The sequence below is a fragment of the Myxine glutinosa genome, chromosome 5 (genome assembly GCF_964187855.1).
Source record: "Myxine glutinosa chromosome 5, kmMyxGlut1.1, whole genome shotgun sequence".
NCBI classification, from domain to species: domain Eukaryota; kingdom Metazoa; phylum Chordata; class Myxini; order Myxiniformes; family Myxinidae; genus Myxine; species Myxine glutinosa.
The window spans coordinates 172,778,726-172,796,091 of NC_136265.1; the positions used below are offsets into that span (position 1 = coordinate 172,778,726).

At 46.0% G+C, this 17,366-nt stretch overlaps 1 protein-coding gene across 1 annotated transcript in view; it reads left to right on the forward strand.

The window, feature by feature from the left end:
* The first annotated feature begins 6,942 nt into the window (after positions 1-6,942).
* LOC137426721 (synaptotagmin-14) overlaps positions 6,943-17,366 on the forward strand; it is a 291,083-nt gene continuing 280,659 nt past the window's right edge. The window contains exon 1 of the mRNA XM_068115533.2: positions 6,943-7,040. Within this exon, the coding sequence (XP_067971634.2) occupies positions 6,989-7,040 (52 nt within the window). The 5' untranslated portion in view covers positions 6,943-6,988. The remainder of the gene's footprint in view (positions 7,041-17,366) is intronic.

Sequence of the window (17,366 nt, forward strand, 5' to 3'; positions counted from 1 at the left end):
ATAGTATCCGGATCTCTTAATGTGAAGAATCACTTCAAACATTTTTTAAATTATAGTATCCGCATCTCTTAATGTGAAGAATCACTTTAAACATTTTTAAAATAATAGTATCCGGAACCCTTAATGTGAAGAATCACTTTAAACATTTTTTTAATTATCGTATCCGGATCTCTTAATGTGAAGAATCACTTTAAACTTTTTAAAAAATTATAGTATACGGATCTCTTAATGTGAAGAATCACTTTAAACATTTTTAAATTATAGCATCCGGATCTCAATGTGAAGAATCACTTTAAACATTTTTAAATTATAGCATCCGGATCTCTTAATGTGAAGAATCACTTTAAACATTTTTAAATTATAGTATCCGGATCTCTTAATGTGAAGAATCACTTTAAACATTTTAAAATTATAGTATCCGGACCTCTTAATGTGAAGAATCACTTTAAACATTTTAAAATAATAGTATCCGGATCTCTTAATGTGAAGAATCACTTTAAACATTTTTTAATTATAGTATCTGGATCTCTTAATGTGAAGAATCACTTTAAACATTTTTAAATTATAGTATACGGATCTCTTAATGTGAGGAATCACTTTAAACATTTTAAAAATAATAGTATCCGGATCTCTTAATGTGAAGAATCACTTTAAACATTTTAAAATAATAGTATCCGGATCTCTTAATGTGAAGAATCACTTTAAACATTTTAAAAGAATAGTATCCGGATCTCTTAATGTGAAGAATCACTTTAAACATTTTAAAATAATAGTATCCGGATCTCTTAATGTGAAGAATCACTTTAAACATTTAAAAATTATAGTATCCGGATCTCTTAATGTGAAGAATCACTTTAAACATTTTAAAATGATAGTATCCGGATCTGGAGCCTGATTTTCACCAAAATCGAAAAATTCGTTCTTGTCACACACACAATTTGCCCACCAAGTTCAGTCCGAATTGACCTCCCCGATTGACTGCTGGGAGGACAACGGCAAAACCACCCAGCATAACCTTCTCCAAGTCTGCTTTGGCAGCACCGGTACCAGCACCGTCACGGGTATATGGCACATTGATGATGATGTACCTACCATACTCTTTACTGAACGTCAGCACATTGGAGACGACGAGGGTGGGTTCGGCGAACAACCTGCTAATAAAAACATAACGTGCGTTATCTCGTAATTGGAAGAGGAAACATTAAGCAGGCTGTCCTATCTCCTTGCCCTCACTTTTTGTTTGCGTGTGAGAAGCTTCTGTTACATATTTATGTGAATGTATGTGAATTACCATGCAGGTGTTTGCTTCCGTGTGTAGTATATTAAGTTGTTGTGTAGTTGTTGTGGTTGGAGGGTCAGGAGCCCTTCTGAAAGAGTGGCAGGAAACGGAAGTGGCCGGAAGCGGAAGTGACGGGAAACGGAGGAGAAAAGACACGAGGGAAAGGAAGGCTTCTTCTTCCTCGCCCCGCGACGACGAGAAGGGGGAATCGACCTTACGCTGCGCGGAAAACGCGCCGTTGCGAAACGTCTGGCGAGAGGAGTTACCTGGGCGGTAAATACCTTTGGACACGTCCAGTCACTGTGAGTTCGTGCACGAAACCAAGCGTCCGGGACAGTTTGCCCCGTCTACAAAGACGCGTACGGGTCCGCACGTTGGGCCTCGCTCGCGTCGGAAGCCGCGCTGGGTTTTGCCCCGTCTACAAAGACGCGTACGGGTCCGCACGTTGGGCCTCGCTCGCGTCGGAAGCCGCGCTGGGTTTTTGCCCATCGACAAGGACGCGTAAGAGTCGCACTTGGGGCCTCGCGCACGTTGGACGCCGCGCTGGGTTTGCCCCGTGGCTTGGCAAGGAGGTGCGCTGCAGCCGCGGCCCCAGTCCGAGACGGCACGTTTAGAGCACGTCCGCCCGGGGCTCGTTCAACCGCCCGTGTGCGGAGAGGAGAGACATTGACCACGGAGGGAGTCAGGAGTGGGGCTCACGTGAGGAATGTATAAGATTAAGATGGCCATCTTAGAGTTTGTGTAGATGAGTTCACATGGTTGTAATATTGATTGTGCATTGTTGATGGTTGTTGATTGCTCAGTGAATATATTATTGATTATTCCGGATCCTTGGTGTGGGGTTTCTTCTTGACCGGAATTCATATTGATTGCGTTACGAAAGCGTATAAACCATATATCTTTCTGGCGGGGTCCCTCCCACGGTCCGGGGGTCACCAAGACCAGGTAGTTACCGGGAGGACCACGTAACAGAATTGGGGGCTCGTCCAAATTACGATTTGCGGTTTCGCAATTGGGTCTACGTCCGGGATCTAAAAGTGTATAAAATAATAAAATAATAATATTTTTGGTAATTAAAATTTATTAATTAATTATTAATTGGTAATATTTTTTTTTGAGAAATTGGGGAAAGTCTTGGGGTGAAGGTTAACAGGTGTTAACGATAGGCACCATGGCGTTTGTGGCACAGAACTTTGGGGTAACCCCGAGTGAGGCACAGTTCCGAGCGTTGCTAAAGTCGGATCTCTTGAAATTGGCCAAACATTTTAACTTGGAGGTCCGAACTAATTTGAGGAAGGCAGAGTTGCAGGCCACGGTGATACAATCTATGGTGGGATTAGGAACATGGGACGAGTTAGCCTGGGAGTGGCTACCCGAAGAACCAGAAGACGTGGAGCTCCGGAAACTGGAGTTGCAATTACGGAGCCAGGAACGGATAAAAGAAGAAGAAAGGAAAGCAGAAGAGAGGAGAGAAGAGAAACAAGCAGAGGAAAGGAGAGTGGAACGAGAACTCCAGGAAAGGTTAGCAGAAGAAGAAAGGAAAGCAGAAAAGGAAAGAGCAGAAGAAGAAAGGAAAGCAGAAAAGGAAAGAGCAGAAGAAGAAAGGAAAGCAGAGGAGAGGAGAGAAGAGAAACAAGCAGAGGAAAGGAGAGTGGAAAGAGAACTCCAGGAAAGAAGAGAAAAGGAACAAGCAGAGGAAAGGAGAGCTGCAAGGGACCTCGAAGCAGAGGAGAGAAAAGCGGAAAGGGAATTAAAGGAACGTGACATGGAGCTTCAGCAAGAAATCAAAGTCAAGGAGCTGGAGTTAATGAGAGAACGGGGAGAGGCACCACCCTTGCTGACGGGGTCGACACCTCACCAGAAAACCTGGGATGTGGGCAGACATGTGAGGCTGGTTCCACCGTTCAGTGAAAAGGAAGTCGCGAAATTCTTCCCACACTTTGAGAAAGTGGCTCGACAATTAAACTGGCCGGAGGAGGCCTGGACCATACTCGTACAAAGTGTGCTGGTGGGGAAAGCTCAGGAAATTTATTCGGCGCTACCAATGGACCAATGTGCAGATTATGAGGTACTGAAGAAGCACATCCTCAAGGCCTATGAGTTGGTTCCGGAAGCTTACAGGCAAAAATTCAGGAATGCCAGGAAGAGGGAGAGTGAGACCCATGTGGAGTTTGCCAGAGTGAAAGAAAACATGTTTGATCGGTGGTGTGAGTCAAAAGGAGTCGGGAAAGACTTCGAGACATTGCGGGACTTGATCCTGGTGGAGGAATTCCAGCAGTGTGTCCACGAGGACATCAAAGTGTACCTGCAGGAAAAGAAGGTACCAAAGTTGTGGGACGCAGCCACCATGGCAGATGATTATGCCTTAACCCACCGAATAGGGGTCCACGAACCTAACTCCTCGCCTAGATCTCCGCAGGGGAGGTGGGGAACAGCAGGTGCGGAGAACGACCGTACATGGCGGCGGCCTCGAGATGATTATGGGGACAACTATGATACCCCACCGGTTCGAAATCAGAGGGATGCGGGCCCAAGACAAACTTATAGTTCGGGGGGCCCGAGGCAGACCCCGAGTTTTTCCTCCGGGCCTACTTGCGCGTTTTGCAAAAAACCTGGACACTTGATGTCCAGTTGTTACCTCATGAAAAGGGACAACCCAGAGCGGAGTCCGACTATTACAACTCCGAATGCGATGGCTAGCGTAAGAAATCGCCATCAAGAGGGTTACCAACCATTTGTTTCCGAGGGGTTTGTGTCACTGGATGGAGCCTCGACTAACCGGAGACCGGTTAGGATATTGAGAGGCACAGGGGCCCATCAATCTTTAATGCTTGAAGGCATTTTGCCATGGTCCGAGGAGACGGCAACGGGGGATAGTGTTCGTTTACAGGGGATCGGGGGCGGTGTTAGTGCTCCCCTTCAGGTCATCCAGTTGGAGTCCGATTTGGTGTCAGGACCGGTCACCGTCGGTTTACAAGCCACGTTTCCTGTAGAGGGTGTATCTGTGGTTCTCGGGAATGATTTGGCCGGGGGTCAAGTTTATGGTAACCTGAGGGTTGAGAAAGAGCCCAGCAGGGAAAATAACACCACACCAGCTCGGGATGGTGACAAAAGTGCCAAGTTATTTGTAGGGGGACTGAACTTCAAAACAGAGGAAGAAGTTCTGACCTCTGTCTTCAACAGATATGGGCCGCTGGTGGAAGTGCGGTTGGTAAGAGACTGGGAAACGCAACAGTCAAGAGGGTTCGGCTTTGTCACGTTTGCCAGCACAAAAGACGCCAGAGAGGCAGAGAAGAATTGGAATGGCAAGGATTTGGAGGGTCGGACCATAACAGTAGGGAAGGCATTTCGTAGGCGTCGAGAGGTCTACAGGAGAGGACAACTGGGCGGTAGTTTTGGTGGTGGCCGCAGTCAATATTATTATGGAGGCTCCCTGAGTTACGGCCGCTCCCGAAGGAAGAATTGGCAAAGTAGTGGCCGAGAAGAAGACCGGTATTCAGGGGACTACAGGGACCAGTGGTCCCACCCTAATTATTAGGGACGTTCCGAGAAGTTGAAGCACTGAAGGCGGCGGAGCCGCCGAGCCAAGATTCCTACACGAATTAACCGTGAACGCCGTTCCTAAAGGCGCCCATGTAGAGAACTTTCCTGCACGGACTAACCGTGAACTCCACGTTCCTCAAGGCGCCCATGTAGAGAACTTTCCTGCACGGACTAACCGTGAACTCCGCGTTCCTAAAGGCATCCATGTAGTGAATACTCGGCTTGGCCTCCCGGAAAAGTGCTATCGAGTGGCTTAACTGGCTTTATTTTTAAGTGATAACTGTGCCCGGGGGGAATTGATAATGTGGGGGGGTTGAGTTATCTGGTTTATTTCTCCAAATTGGCCGGCAAAGAAAGTTTTCGCTGGGTTCAAACTTTCTTTCTTGAAGGGGGGGAGTGTTACATATTTATGTGAATGTATGTGAATTACCATGCAGGTGTTTGCTTCCGTGTGTAGTATATTAAGTTGTTGTGTAGTTGTTGTGGTTGGAGGGTCAGGAGCCCTTCTGAAAGAGTGGCAGGAAACGGAAGTGGCCGGAAGCGGAAGTGACGGGAAACGGAGGAGAAAAGACACGAGGGAAAGGAAGGCTTCTTCTTCCTCGCCCCGCGACGACGAGAAGGGGGAATCGACCTTACGCTGCGCGGAAAACGCGCCGTTGCGAAACGTCTGGCGAGAGGAGTTACCTGGGCGGTAAATACCTTTGGACACGTCCAGTCACTGTGAGTTCGTGCACGAAACCAAGCGTCCGGGACAGTTTGCCCCGTCTACAAAGACGCGTACGGGTCCGCACGTTGGGCCTCGCTCGCGTCGGAAGCCGCGCTGGGTTTTGCCCCGTCTACAAAGACGCGTACGGGTCCGCACGTTGGGCCTCGCTCGCGTCGGAAGCCGCGCTGGGTTTTTGCCCATCGACAAGGACGCGTAAGAGTCGCACTTGGGGCCTCGCGCACGTTGGACGCCGCGCTGGGTTTGCCCCGTGGCTTGGCAAGGAGGTGCGCTGCAGCCGCGGCCCCAGTCCGAGACGGCACGTTTAGAGCACGTCCGCCCGGGGCTCGTTCAACCGCCCGTGTGCGGAGAGGAGAGACATTGACCACGGAGGGAGTCAGGAGTGGGGCTCACGTGAGGAATGTATAAGATTAAGATGGCCATCTTAGAGTTTGTGTAGATGAGTTCACATGGTTGTAATATTGATTGTGCATTGTTGATGGTTGTTGATTGCTCAGTGAATATATTATTGATTATTCCGGATCCTTGGTGTGGGGTTTCTTCTTGACCGGAATTCATATTGATTGCGTTACGAAAGCGTATAAACCATATATCTTTCTGGCGGGGTCCCTCCCACGGTCCGGGGGTCACCAAGACCAGGTAGTTACCGGGAGGACCACGTAACACTTCCTCTCGTATTGTCTGCCAAAGAGATCGACTTTGTGTTCCCATCTTCCCAAAATGGGGCCAATGGATCAGTGAGGTCTTCCATGAACCATTAGAGCAAAGGTGTTGAGGCTCTACGGCATTGCGTCTATTAACGGTAAATAAATAAATATGGAAACGTTTATTTAAATCTGTGACGTAGCCGTGGTCAAGATGTATAATTTCCTTGGGAATTAATTACTTCGTCCCTTAAACCAGTGAACGAGCTACCCGCTTGCACCGGACAACCACTCGGTGGACAAAATGCGGATTGGACATAATGCCGTCTATCAGACTCTGCAAATTTTTACCCGTGGGAGTAAAATGGATCGAGGCGTGGTCGCCCGATTAAACGCACGAAGCGGTATACCAGTCCAGCTATTAAACCGTGGGGGGCGGAATTCGTCGTCGGGTACAGGGGAGACCAATTGGTTGCTCATGGAGGCAAAAGCCTGCGCAAGATTGCACGAATTGGCGAGGTGTAAGCTCCATTTCGGCACCGCGATAAGCATAGCGCACACGCGCATCATAATGCGTAAAGAGCGCGTCCGGTACATGAGCATTGAGCACCCGGCAGGGAGTGGCCCCGCCCTCCGATCATCATCATCATCATCCTCATCTCGCCCCGCCCCCGACTCCTCCCTACGGTTCTCAGCATCATCTCGCCTTCGTACGCGAGCGGAGCGCTCGCTCTCCCCTTGCTCGCGCTTCCTCCCTCGCGGTCCGATGAGCTCCAGACTGAAGCCCGCGCGCCGATCATGGCGGACAGTGAGTGCCGCCGTCCGCATCACCTGGGCTGCGCGCGGACCGGTGAAGCCGCCGCTCCCGCGTGTCCTGGCCGTGTTTGGGGTTAAAAAAAAAAATATCGTTAAATATTTAATTTTTCCTCTAACAGTTACATGAACACGTGACGCCCGATTGCGATCATTTGTTTGTTCTCCTTGACGCACCTGATCATCCGAACTTTTGCTTTTGATAAAGTAAGAGCGCGCGGCTCTGTCTCGGAACCGGAACGAGTCGTTTCCACTGCACTTCCGCCCGCATTCTGGTGCTGCTGCTGCTGCTGCTGCGCGTTTGCGCAAACGTTGTTTGAATGTAGCGACGTGAAAGTGTCGGGTCGTTCAAAAAGTTCCTGGAACGAGGTGCTCGCAGCCCAACAAACACCGATATTGTTTTCTTTTTCAATATACATTAAACGAATATTTAATAAATTTGGGAAATTTTTATTTTCTTACGAATAGGTTGAATTTCTTTAAAAGGAAAAAGTTTGCGTTTCTCCGGCTATTTGGTGAGTAGGTAGTTCTGGGAACCTTTTGAACACCCCACGTGTCTGCCGATTGACTTGTACTTGTTGTTATGAAACATTTAGTCGGGGTGATTTCGGTCCTGATGGTGTGTACTTCATGTAGCCAAATCACTGTTAGTGTTATGGATCAGTCGGTTTGTGCTGCGCCATCGTCCACAAGGTGCTTCAGTGAAACATGGGAGCTGGGGAATCATAATCTATACTAATACTATACGAGGTAGGTGTGTGTGTGTGTGTGTGTGTGTGTGTGTGTGTGTGTGTGTGTGTGTGTGTGTGTGTGTGTATATATATATATATATGTGTATATATGTGTATATATGTGTATATTTGTGTATATTATGTGTGTGTGTATACGTGTGTATATTATGTGTGTGTATATGTGTGTGTGTATACGTGTGTATTTATGTGTGTGTGTGTATATATGTGTATATTTGTGTATATTATGTGTGTGTGTGTGTGTGTATACGTGTGTATATATGTGTATATATGTGTGTATATACGTGTGTATATGTGTGTGTATATGTGTATGTGCGTGTATATGTGTGTGTGTGTGTGTGTTTATATATATATACGTATATATATATATATATGTGTGTGTGTATCTGTACATGTAAGTTGTTTTTACGTGCTATCTCCACACGTGGGTCGGTTTCAGGAGATGGATCAGAGACCTACCAGGTGTCGATGTGTATCTGTGCGTGTGTCGCTATTTTTCTCAGATATGGCTGAATAAATCTTCGGCAAACTTTTAGAGGCTCATCAGTGATTGCCTGGGATTGTTTAAAGGAAAATAAAAAGTTGTATGTTTGGGGATTTTCTCCTTAAATCGCTCTGTTGTACGCCTTTGTAATAGCTTTTATAGCTATGTGAAAGGTAATATTAAATAATCCCCCACCCCATTTCTTAGTAGGTGCAGGGAAGTGTTTAGGCACCCATCAAAAATAGACCGGACATTGCCGGGTATCCCTGCTAGTCGTCACTAAGGTGCGGTGTGTGGTGTCGAGAAGAATCCAGGCCCGTGGGACATCCCTGTGGTTTCAAAGGAAGGTAATGTGACCCACACGTATTTGGTCTTATTGCAAGTTGCACGTGGAGCGAGGGGTGGTCCCTCTTCTTTTTATATCCATATATTAGTACTTTTTGAGCGTTTGTTCCATTTGATTCTGAAATATAATCTCAAACATGTTCCCCTCAAATGTCACCCTTTATGAAAATATTTAACTGTCATTGTGCTCGATGAATTTTACATTCATGTTTGTCCACGTCTCAAACGTCATCATGTTCAAACCTGATTGAATATGTCTACTGAGACAGTGCAGATGTAGCATAATCAATCTATATAATAATAGCGTAAGGACTCGACTTTGTTATCCCTTTTACGCCGCACCCAGTGACCCGATGCCCACGGCACTCATGGATTTACGATCTACGAACCGCGCTCTTTGTTTATCACGTACAGACATACTCGAAAAATCGGAATTAGCCGACGTTGGGCCCCAAAAGCATCCGATTAACTGCCGATACGACGCCATCTTACGACGCCATCGTATCGGCGTCTGCTGGGCGAAGGCGAAGCAAGCCGTCCGCTGATTGGACAGGCGAAGGCGAAAGCAAGCCGTCCACTGAGTGGACAATCCAGAGCATGCATTTGTGCCGGCGATCGTTGTTCATATGCGCACTCTTCATTCTCATCTTTCTTCCTGACTCTTACTCGGACAAGCAAAACCTCTATGCCATCCATAATGGTACACTCTTTCCATACACCACATCCTCCCTTCCGTGGATGTTCCACGGGTTTCGGCTAGTTTCTAATATTTCTGGTCTGGGATTCCATTCCAGACCCTACTATAAACTGTCAGATAGTAGTGCATTAGGATACAATGGGTAGATCAACATGCGATTATAGGATGTGGATCTGGCTTCCCAGGATCATGATCTAAGTGCTCAGATGGGAACAGCAAACTGTGTAGCCCAAGTATTTGTCAAAACAAATCCATCTCTGTCTGTTTGTTTGTCTGTGCCAGGATATCTCAAAAGGTTGTGGACGGATTGCACACGAAACTTGGCGGAGAGGCTGCGTGTGTGATGAGGACGAATCAATTTGATTTCGGTGAAGATCCGGATCAGGATCTGGATCCGAGGATTTTTTTACTTTTTAAAGTGATTCTTCATCACTGAGAGATGGGGCCAAAAATGATGTACAGCACAATATCTCAAAATATTATTGGGCCCCGATATGCAACCTTTAAAGTCCACAGAAACAGAAATTAATGTTTGGTTTTATTAATACATATGGCTTCACTTAACACTTGATCGTTTTTTTTCGTGAATAAATATCTTGAAACTAAGAGGCTCAATTGGCCCCGACCCCCCAAAAAATGGCAATGTTATTACGTCATATGTCACGTGACCCGCTACGTCATCTCTAGGATAGTTTAGCTGTGGGACTTGTGGCCTACACACGCTCTGAACTTTGAAAAAGTACTCAGAATGCCATCTAGATGCATCGTGGCTGGTTGGAGCAACACTGTACAACCAAAGATGGTGTGAGTATGCACGCTTTCCCAAAAGATGCAGCTGCAAGGAAGATTTGGACAGCCAATTAAAACTGACCGGAGGAAAGTGGCGTGGCCCAACTGCTTCAAGCGTTATCCACCTTAAGCATTAAACTAACGCCAGGCTTAATAATCCCACTATAATACAGCGTGTGTGTGTGTGTGTGTGTGTGTGTGTGTGTGTGTGTGTGTGTGTGTGTGTGTGTGTGTGTGTGTGTGTGTGTGTGTGTGTGTGTGTGTGTGTGCGTGTAGCAGAAACTCCAGTCTATTAATTATGTGCTATTGGAACATATTGTATTGAACATACAATCTCCTGTTCTTCTGGTCCTCCTTCTGAACATGGTGTGCATTTCCTCGTCCCCCTTAGCCTCCCTGCCCTCATTTTAGCGAATACCCACAGTGTTCACGTTTTTTTTTTCTCAAAATGTTTAAACTTTTTTCTCCCGTGTTACATACTCTCTTCTATTACAACTCGCTCTTCTTCTTCCTTTTCAAAAGGCTGTCTTCGAATCGCTCTTTCAATCATTCAGATTCAAAATATGCAATCTCGTACAGGTCTTCCTTTCTCCAATCTCTAAACTCACCTTTATTCCACCCCTCCTCGAACATTTTCAAATGTATCTCTGACTTGAAAATCTCAAGAAATCCAGTTTGTATTAAATGTTCGATTTTCATTAATCGTTCAAAACTCCCAACTCACCCCCTCACCCCTCCCTTCAAATCTCCCCCTCACCCCTCCCTTTGAACTTTCCCCTCTCACCCTTCTTCCTCACAGTTTCCTCTTAACTACTCCACAAAGCTGCCCCCTCCCCACTTCCTCTCTCTTCCAACTCTTTCCTCCACCTCCTCCAATCTTCTACTTCCCCCTGCCCCCTCTCGTATTACGCCTCACTGTCCCACACCCCATCAACACCTAGACTTTTGTTCTCCTCCTAATCCCACCATCTCTCCTCCATCCTCCCCTCTCTTGTACTTGATGCTCCCCCTCTCTCCTCATTAACGGTATGGACCTCAAACAACCGAGGCCTTCGCTCAAACCTGAATGATCTCTCCATACAGGTTGCTACTCACAAACCAGACTTAAAGTCCCCTGCAGTGTTTTATTCAGTGGTATATTACAACACGCTGGTTTTCTTCTTATTTAAAAGGCTTTTTTCAATTCCCTCTTCAACTCATTCCACTTCAAAAAAATATTCAATCTCTTACAATTCTTCCTCACTACATGCTCTAAACTCATCTTCATTCAACCCCTCCTCCATCGTTCTTAAACGGATCGCTCACTTGAAAATCACAATAAACCCAATTTGTTATAAATGTTCGTCTTTCATTAATCATCCACTTTCTAAGCTCCCCCCTTTCCCCTCCCCTCCAAATCTCCCCCCTTGCCCCTCCTCTCCTAAACTCCCCCCTCGCCCCTCCCATTCAAAACTTCACCCCAACCCCTCCCCTTCAAATCTCCCCCCCAACCCCTCCCCTTCAAATCTCCCCCCCTACCATCCCTCTCCAATTCTCCCCCCTCCTCCTCAAAGCTGCCTCTTCCCCACTTTGTCTCCCTTCTATCTCATACCTCCACCTCCCCAACCTTCTACTTTCCTCTGCCCCCCCCCCCCTCAAACAACCCCTCACTGTGCCTCATCCCATCACCATCAAACCTTTCATCCTCCTCATCCTTCCCTTTCTTGTAACTCTTCTGTAATCTCTGACACACTATCAAATGCTCTCCCTACCTCCCCCTCTCATCCTTCATCTGACCCTACCCCTCCCCTCCCCTGTCCTGTACCCGATGCTCCCCCTCTCTCCTCATTAATGGTATGGACCTCAAACATCCGGGACCTTCGCTCAAACCTGATTGATCTCTCCATACAGGTTGCTTCTGACAATCCAGACTTGATCTGCTTAACAGAAACTTTCCTCCTTCAAGATGTGTCTGACTCTTTAGTATCTCTCGCTGGGTACTCGCTCCTCCGGTATGATAGACCTGAGCCTCGTCCTGGTGGTGCAGTTTCACTGTACATTAGAAACTCAATTTCTCACTCTCAGCTCTTACACATCCCAAACCCCATGAGTACCTCTGGCTACGGCTTCCCCTCCGCCCCCACTTTTTGTTTATATGTTGTATTAAATGATATTAAATCCTTCCTCTTCTCCATGGCATGATCTCTGATCATCAATTTGGATTCAGACCAGGCCACTCTACTCTGGACATGCTGCTTCTGCTGTCTCAACAATGGATGGAGATCCTCAACGCCAAACAAGAAATCAGAAATGTCTCCCCTGACATATCTTGTGCCTTCGAGATGGCCTGGCAGCCGGCCCTGCTCACCAAACTCTCCTCTTATTCTGTCCATGGAAATCTCCACGCATGGCTCATGGACTTCCGCTCCGGTTGCCCTGAATGGGTTTCTCTCATCTCCCCTTCCAGTACAGGCTAGAGTTCCCCAAGGCAGTGTTTTGGGCCCTGTGCTTTTTCTGGTCTTCATCAATGATCTCTCTGAGAAATCCTCTCTATCTCTTTGCTGATGACTCCACTCTCTGCCGCTCCATATCTCAACCCCCAGATCGGCAGGCTGCAGCCTCTTCACTCTCTGCAGACCTGGATAAAATCACAAATTGGTCAAACAAGTGGAACATGTCTTTCAATCTCGACAAATCTCACACTGTCACACTCTCACTATGTCTCTCCGAAAATACCGTCTGGAAAAAACCCCCATTCTACTTTCTCAACAATCCTCTCCAATCAATTCTGTCACTCAAGCTTTTTGGTGTCAATATCTGCCATGATCTTTCCTGGGAAAATCACATTTACAAACTGGCTTGCAAAGCCAGTCGCTGACTGGGAATCTTCCATCGTGTGAAGTCCTTTCTTGGCACTACTGAGCATCTCACGACATACAAAGCTTTCATCCGTAGCTCAATGGAATACTGCTCTCCCCTCTGGGCTGGTGCTCCTGCCTCACACCTAGCTTGGCTTCATGCTGTAGAAACCAAGGCTTTTAGAATCATTGGTATCTCCCGCGATGAAGCTGATTCTGAGGGCCTTTCACTCTCTTACTTCTGCGACTCATTGGGACTGACACAATCTGTCAACTTCCTGACCCGGATCTCAATCAACGGAGCATAACCTCTTCTTGACTTGGTTATGACTAATTTTCCTGCAAATGTCTGCTGTTGTTCCTCTGCTCCAATCGGTTCATCTGATCATTTGCTTGTTAAAGTGGACATCTCTCTGGCCATTCTCAGAGATCCTCTAGGTCGGCAAATTGAGTACCAGTTGACTGGTAATTCCCTGTGTGTCGCAAGAGGCGACTAACAGGGTTGGCGGCAGGAAGGGCATCCGGCCATAAAACACTGCTTCAAAACGGTGGCCACGACGCCCGAAAAGGCCAATCCCTGCTCTGCGGGGAAAAATGGCCTCGAAAGGTGGTTCTTTATCATCTGGGCAATACCTCATGCATCTTTTGAGCTAGGAAGCTGTTATTCGGACAAGATAGTGAACAAGTGATTTGGCTATAAAGGATATTTTAGATTTAATGATTAATCAATTAATCGATTAATCGATTATTTATTTATTGATTAATCAATGAATCAATTAATTATTTGTTTTTTTCGATTAATTGTTTGATTAATTTTCAAAAAGTTGCAGCTTCGGATGAAGCACTTGTGTTTTAGGTATGCTATTAGCCAATTGATTAAGAAATTAATTATTTTAATATTATTTATTTATTTTAATTACGCAATTAATCAATCAATTATTGTACACCTTTCCCTCCCAATAAATACCGTCTCTATGTGCTGCATGGTGGCATCGCCGGGCTGGCGGGTATGTTATTTATTTATATGGCATGGGAGCGATGTACTTCGAATGTATCTGTCGTTGCTTATTAGTTTGTTTGTTTACATAGTCGAGGTTCGTGGAAGAGCTAGTATAGTGACAGACAAAACTGTACCTAACAGACAAAAACAGAATGCAAAACACATATGCATGGGGTGGACGAGATGGATGCAGAAGGAAACTCTAAGGTGAGAAAACTGGGAAATTGGAAGGAGGAGGGATTTGTGTGGGAATAATGAGGGTAGAAAAGATCATGGTTTAGGATTGGGGATGATCTGAGATGGCGATCAGCAGCTGTCTTGAAGACCTGGAGGGATGGATGAGATTGAAGAAGACGTGGAAGTTGATTCCACAGGTGGGAAAAAAGAGTAACAAATTAGTGGAGGAGAGCAGAGGATGGCGTAAGACCAAAAAAGAGGACGTAGAAGACAGAGAGGCCACCGATGTGTCTGCGATGGCGAAGCGAAGTGACTCCGATGAAACACATAGGAGTTCAGGTTTGCGAACAAAGACTTTGTGTGATGGATGATGCCCAGTCGGCAGCTGGCTTTCGATGCCAATTTTGAAATGTGGTTTGTGCCCAAGAAAGATTATGGCTGATGTGAGACCCAGGAGTTTGAATGACTGAATTTTCTCAAGAGGATTGTGAAGAAAGTAGGGGGGTTGCTAGACGGTCCTTTCAGGGAGAGATAATGAGAGTGTGAGATTTGTCATGATTGAAAGACAATTTTTGGTCTTTCGCAGTGACGGCACGTCCCCCAAGCTCAGCAGCTGACACACACACGGACATACTGACGAGACAAACGCTTAACACAGCCACTGAGCTTGGGGGACGTGCCGTCGCTAACGTCACTTCCCGGGATACTCTGGGTACCAGATACGTCATAACAATGGCGCCGCTTTTCTCACCGTACTCAGCGGGGCATTTTCTCAAGAGGAATTTACTCCTCCCCATGGATGCCAACCGATGGGGATTGTCCGTGCTCTTTCCTTTTTAAGCAAGGAAGCAGGACGTAACATTAAAAAAATCTTTTGTATGACTCGAACCGGTCCAAACCGGATGGGTGTTTTTTTAGGACACACCATCTCCTTACTGAATGGCCGTTGGCTCCCTGACCATACGGCACTACGGCAGGTAGCACTGGGTTACATGTTACCGGTGGTACTCCCAAAAGGGTGCCCGTGATCATTCACCGACTCCTCATGAAAGACACTGAGGGATATTTAACATCCTCCAACTAATGCCAGCAGACATGACACCTTCCATCCGAAGGGCGGCACGCTACAATACAATTCCCTGCCCGTGATGCATCAATCCAACAGTTTAGAGTCAGGGTCAGGAATAATACCCAGACTAGATGGCACAAAAGGTAAGTGTGCTACCTTCTTTGTACCATCCTGTCAGACAAAACGTTTTTTATTGACTCATATATGACATTTCTATTGGATGATTTTTTTATGAATCTGTCAGAAAGGAATTTATGACTATAAAATTTGTAGTAGATGCATTTTAGTCAAACATATAGGCTTTAATTGGCCCTTAATAAGCTTTTTTTATATTTCATGATAAGGATTTAAAAAATTGATTGGCGCGAGATGTGGGGGCACACAGTTATTTTCTTTTAACTGGCAGACTTCCTGTATTTGTCCAGAAAGTAAACAGGAATCGGGCAGTGTTTTTGGATGTTAATCGACCTCATCAGTGGTGCTAATGCTGTGGTGCTAATGCTGTGAGTGGAAGCGATGGCTTTTAACTGACGTGAAGCACTGCCTGCTTTCAGCGGGCCAATGTTCTCGTAATTGACATGGCAGGTTTGCGTTTTCGCAGTCGTATTCCAGCACTCTCTGCAATTTCAAGGCTGTGTTAGTTGTGATTTGCCTGTATGAATTTACAAATCACAAATTAAACCAAAATCTTTTTGGGCTTGTGCCACTTCCTCGCTAGGAGCCGTGCGCTATCGGAGAAGGAATCTATTCTGGTATGTTTTTTTTATTCACCAAGCAAGGCATTCGAGGAATGGAACATTGCAAATCACATTTCATGTGGAACTGGTATTTCAAATTCAGGTCAATCAAACACAACTCATGGGGGTGACACTTTTATTATTTTCACTGTGTTCCGACAGCGTGTGTTTCCCCTTCTTTTTTGGGTAGGACTGTTTAGTCTTCTCATCTGCGTGCTTAATTCTTCAGCTGGCAGGAAGGCGTACGCCCTAGAGGTATGGGCAATCACCTTTAAGCTGCCGAGCCTGGATTTGAATCTCTACCCAGCCATAAATGTCACCCTCGTGTTACGCATGGAGGTGGTTCGGGATGTTGAGCCGGGGGAGCCGTGTTCCAGGACTGGTCGTAGGTTAAAGATCCCACGATGTCTTTCATTAAATGAAGGTGGGTTATCCTCGGCAACTTGAATAAATTACAAATTGCTGCCCTAACCTACATTTGGTGGGAGGGTGCTGCATCAGCAGCGTAGCCGCACCACACGTGTAATAATGGAACATTGTAATGTATAATAATGGCACACGTGTAAAACGGCCATTCAGTAAGGAGATGGTGTGTCCTAAAAAACACCCATCCGGTTTGGACCGGTTCGAGTCATACAAAACTTGGTGCCGCATACAAAACAACTGTGACTTAGCCCTTAATGCTGGGATCCCAGGTTCAAATCCTATCTTGATTTGGCCTAGTTCTGGCCCTTGTAATTCATATAAAGGTGTATTGATATCTCTTAATATCTTTGTCCTGCATTTGATTTCCGTGCCAACTCCTCGATGAGCCTCATATCTGCAATCATATTTATTAATGAATTGTCCCAAGTGGGACAGACGCTCGTCTCCTGATGGAGGGTGGGTGGTCGTAGTTCGGCTGCATTATGTGATAAAGAGGGTCTTAGAGGTCTTAAGGGGTCTTCTGATTCTAAAAATGTCTCAAATGGTCCTGGGGGTCTTAAAGGGACTTTGGTTCTAAAGGATATAAAGGGTCTTGGTTGTTTCAGGGGTTTGAAAGGGTGTTAAGGATCTTAGGGTTGCAATACCCTCTCCTCTGGCGAGGGTAATTAAGAGTTTAAATTACACAACGGAACATCTCGTGAGATACAAATATGTGTGCACATACAAACATAGATTACTTTTTAGTTAATTAGCTAATTTATCTCACCATTTGGATGGGAATTAAAAAGGCTCCATTCCATTTTGCGGATCAATACCATGCATCATCATGCCCAAAACGATCCGTTGAGCCACCTCAAAGGAGTATGGGGAAAAAACCCCCCCAAAAAACCTTGATGAACCTATTGTCTGATTGACTGACAGAAGGAAGGAAGGGTGGATTGTCTGAAGGACATTGCAATCTTTTTAACAGCTCATCTTGACTCCGTTGTAGACAAGCTACAGCACCTTCAGAAAGTATTCACACCCCTTGGCTTTTTCACATTTTGTTGTGTT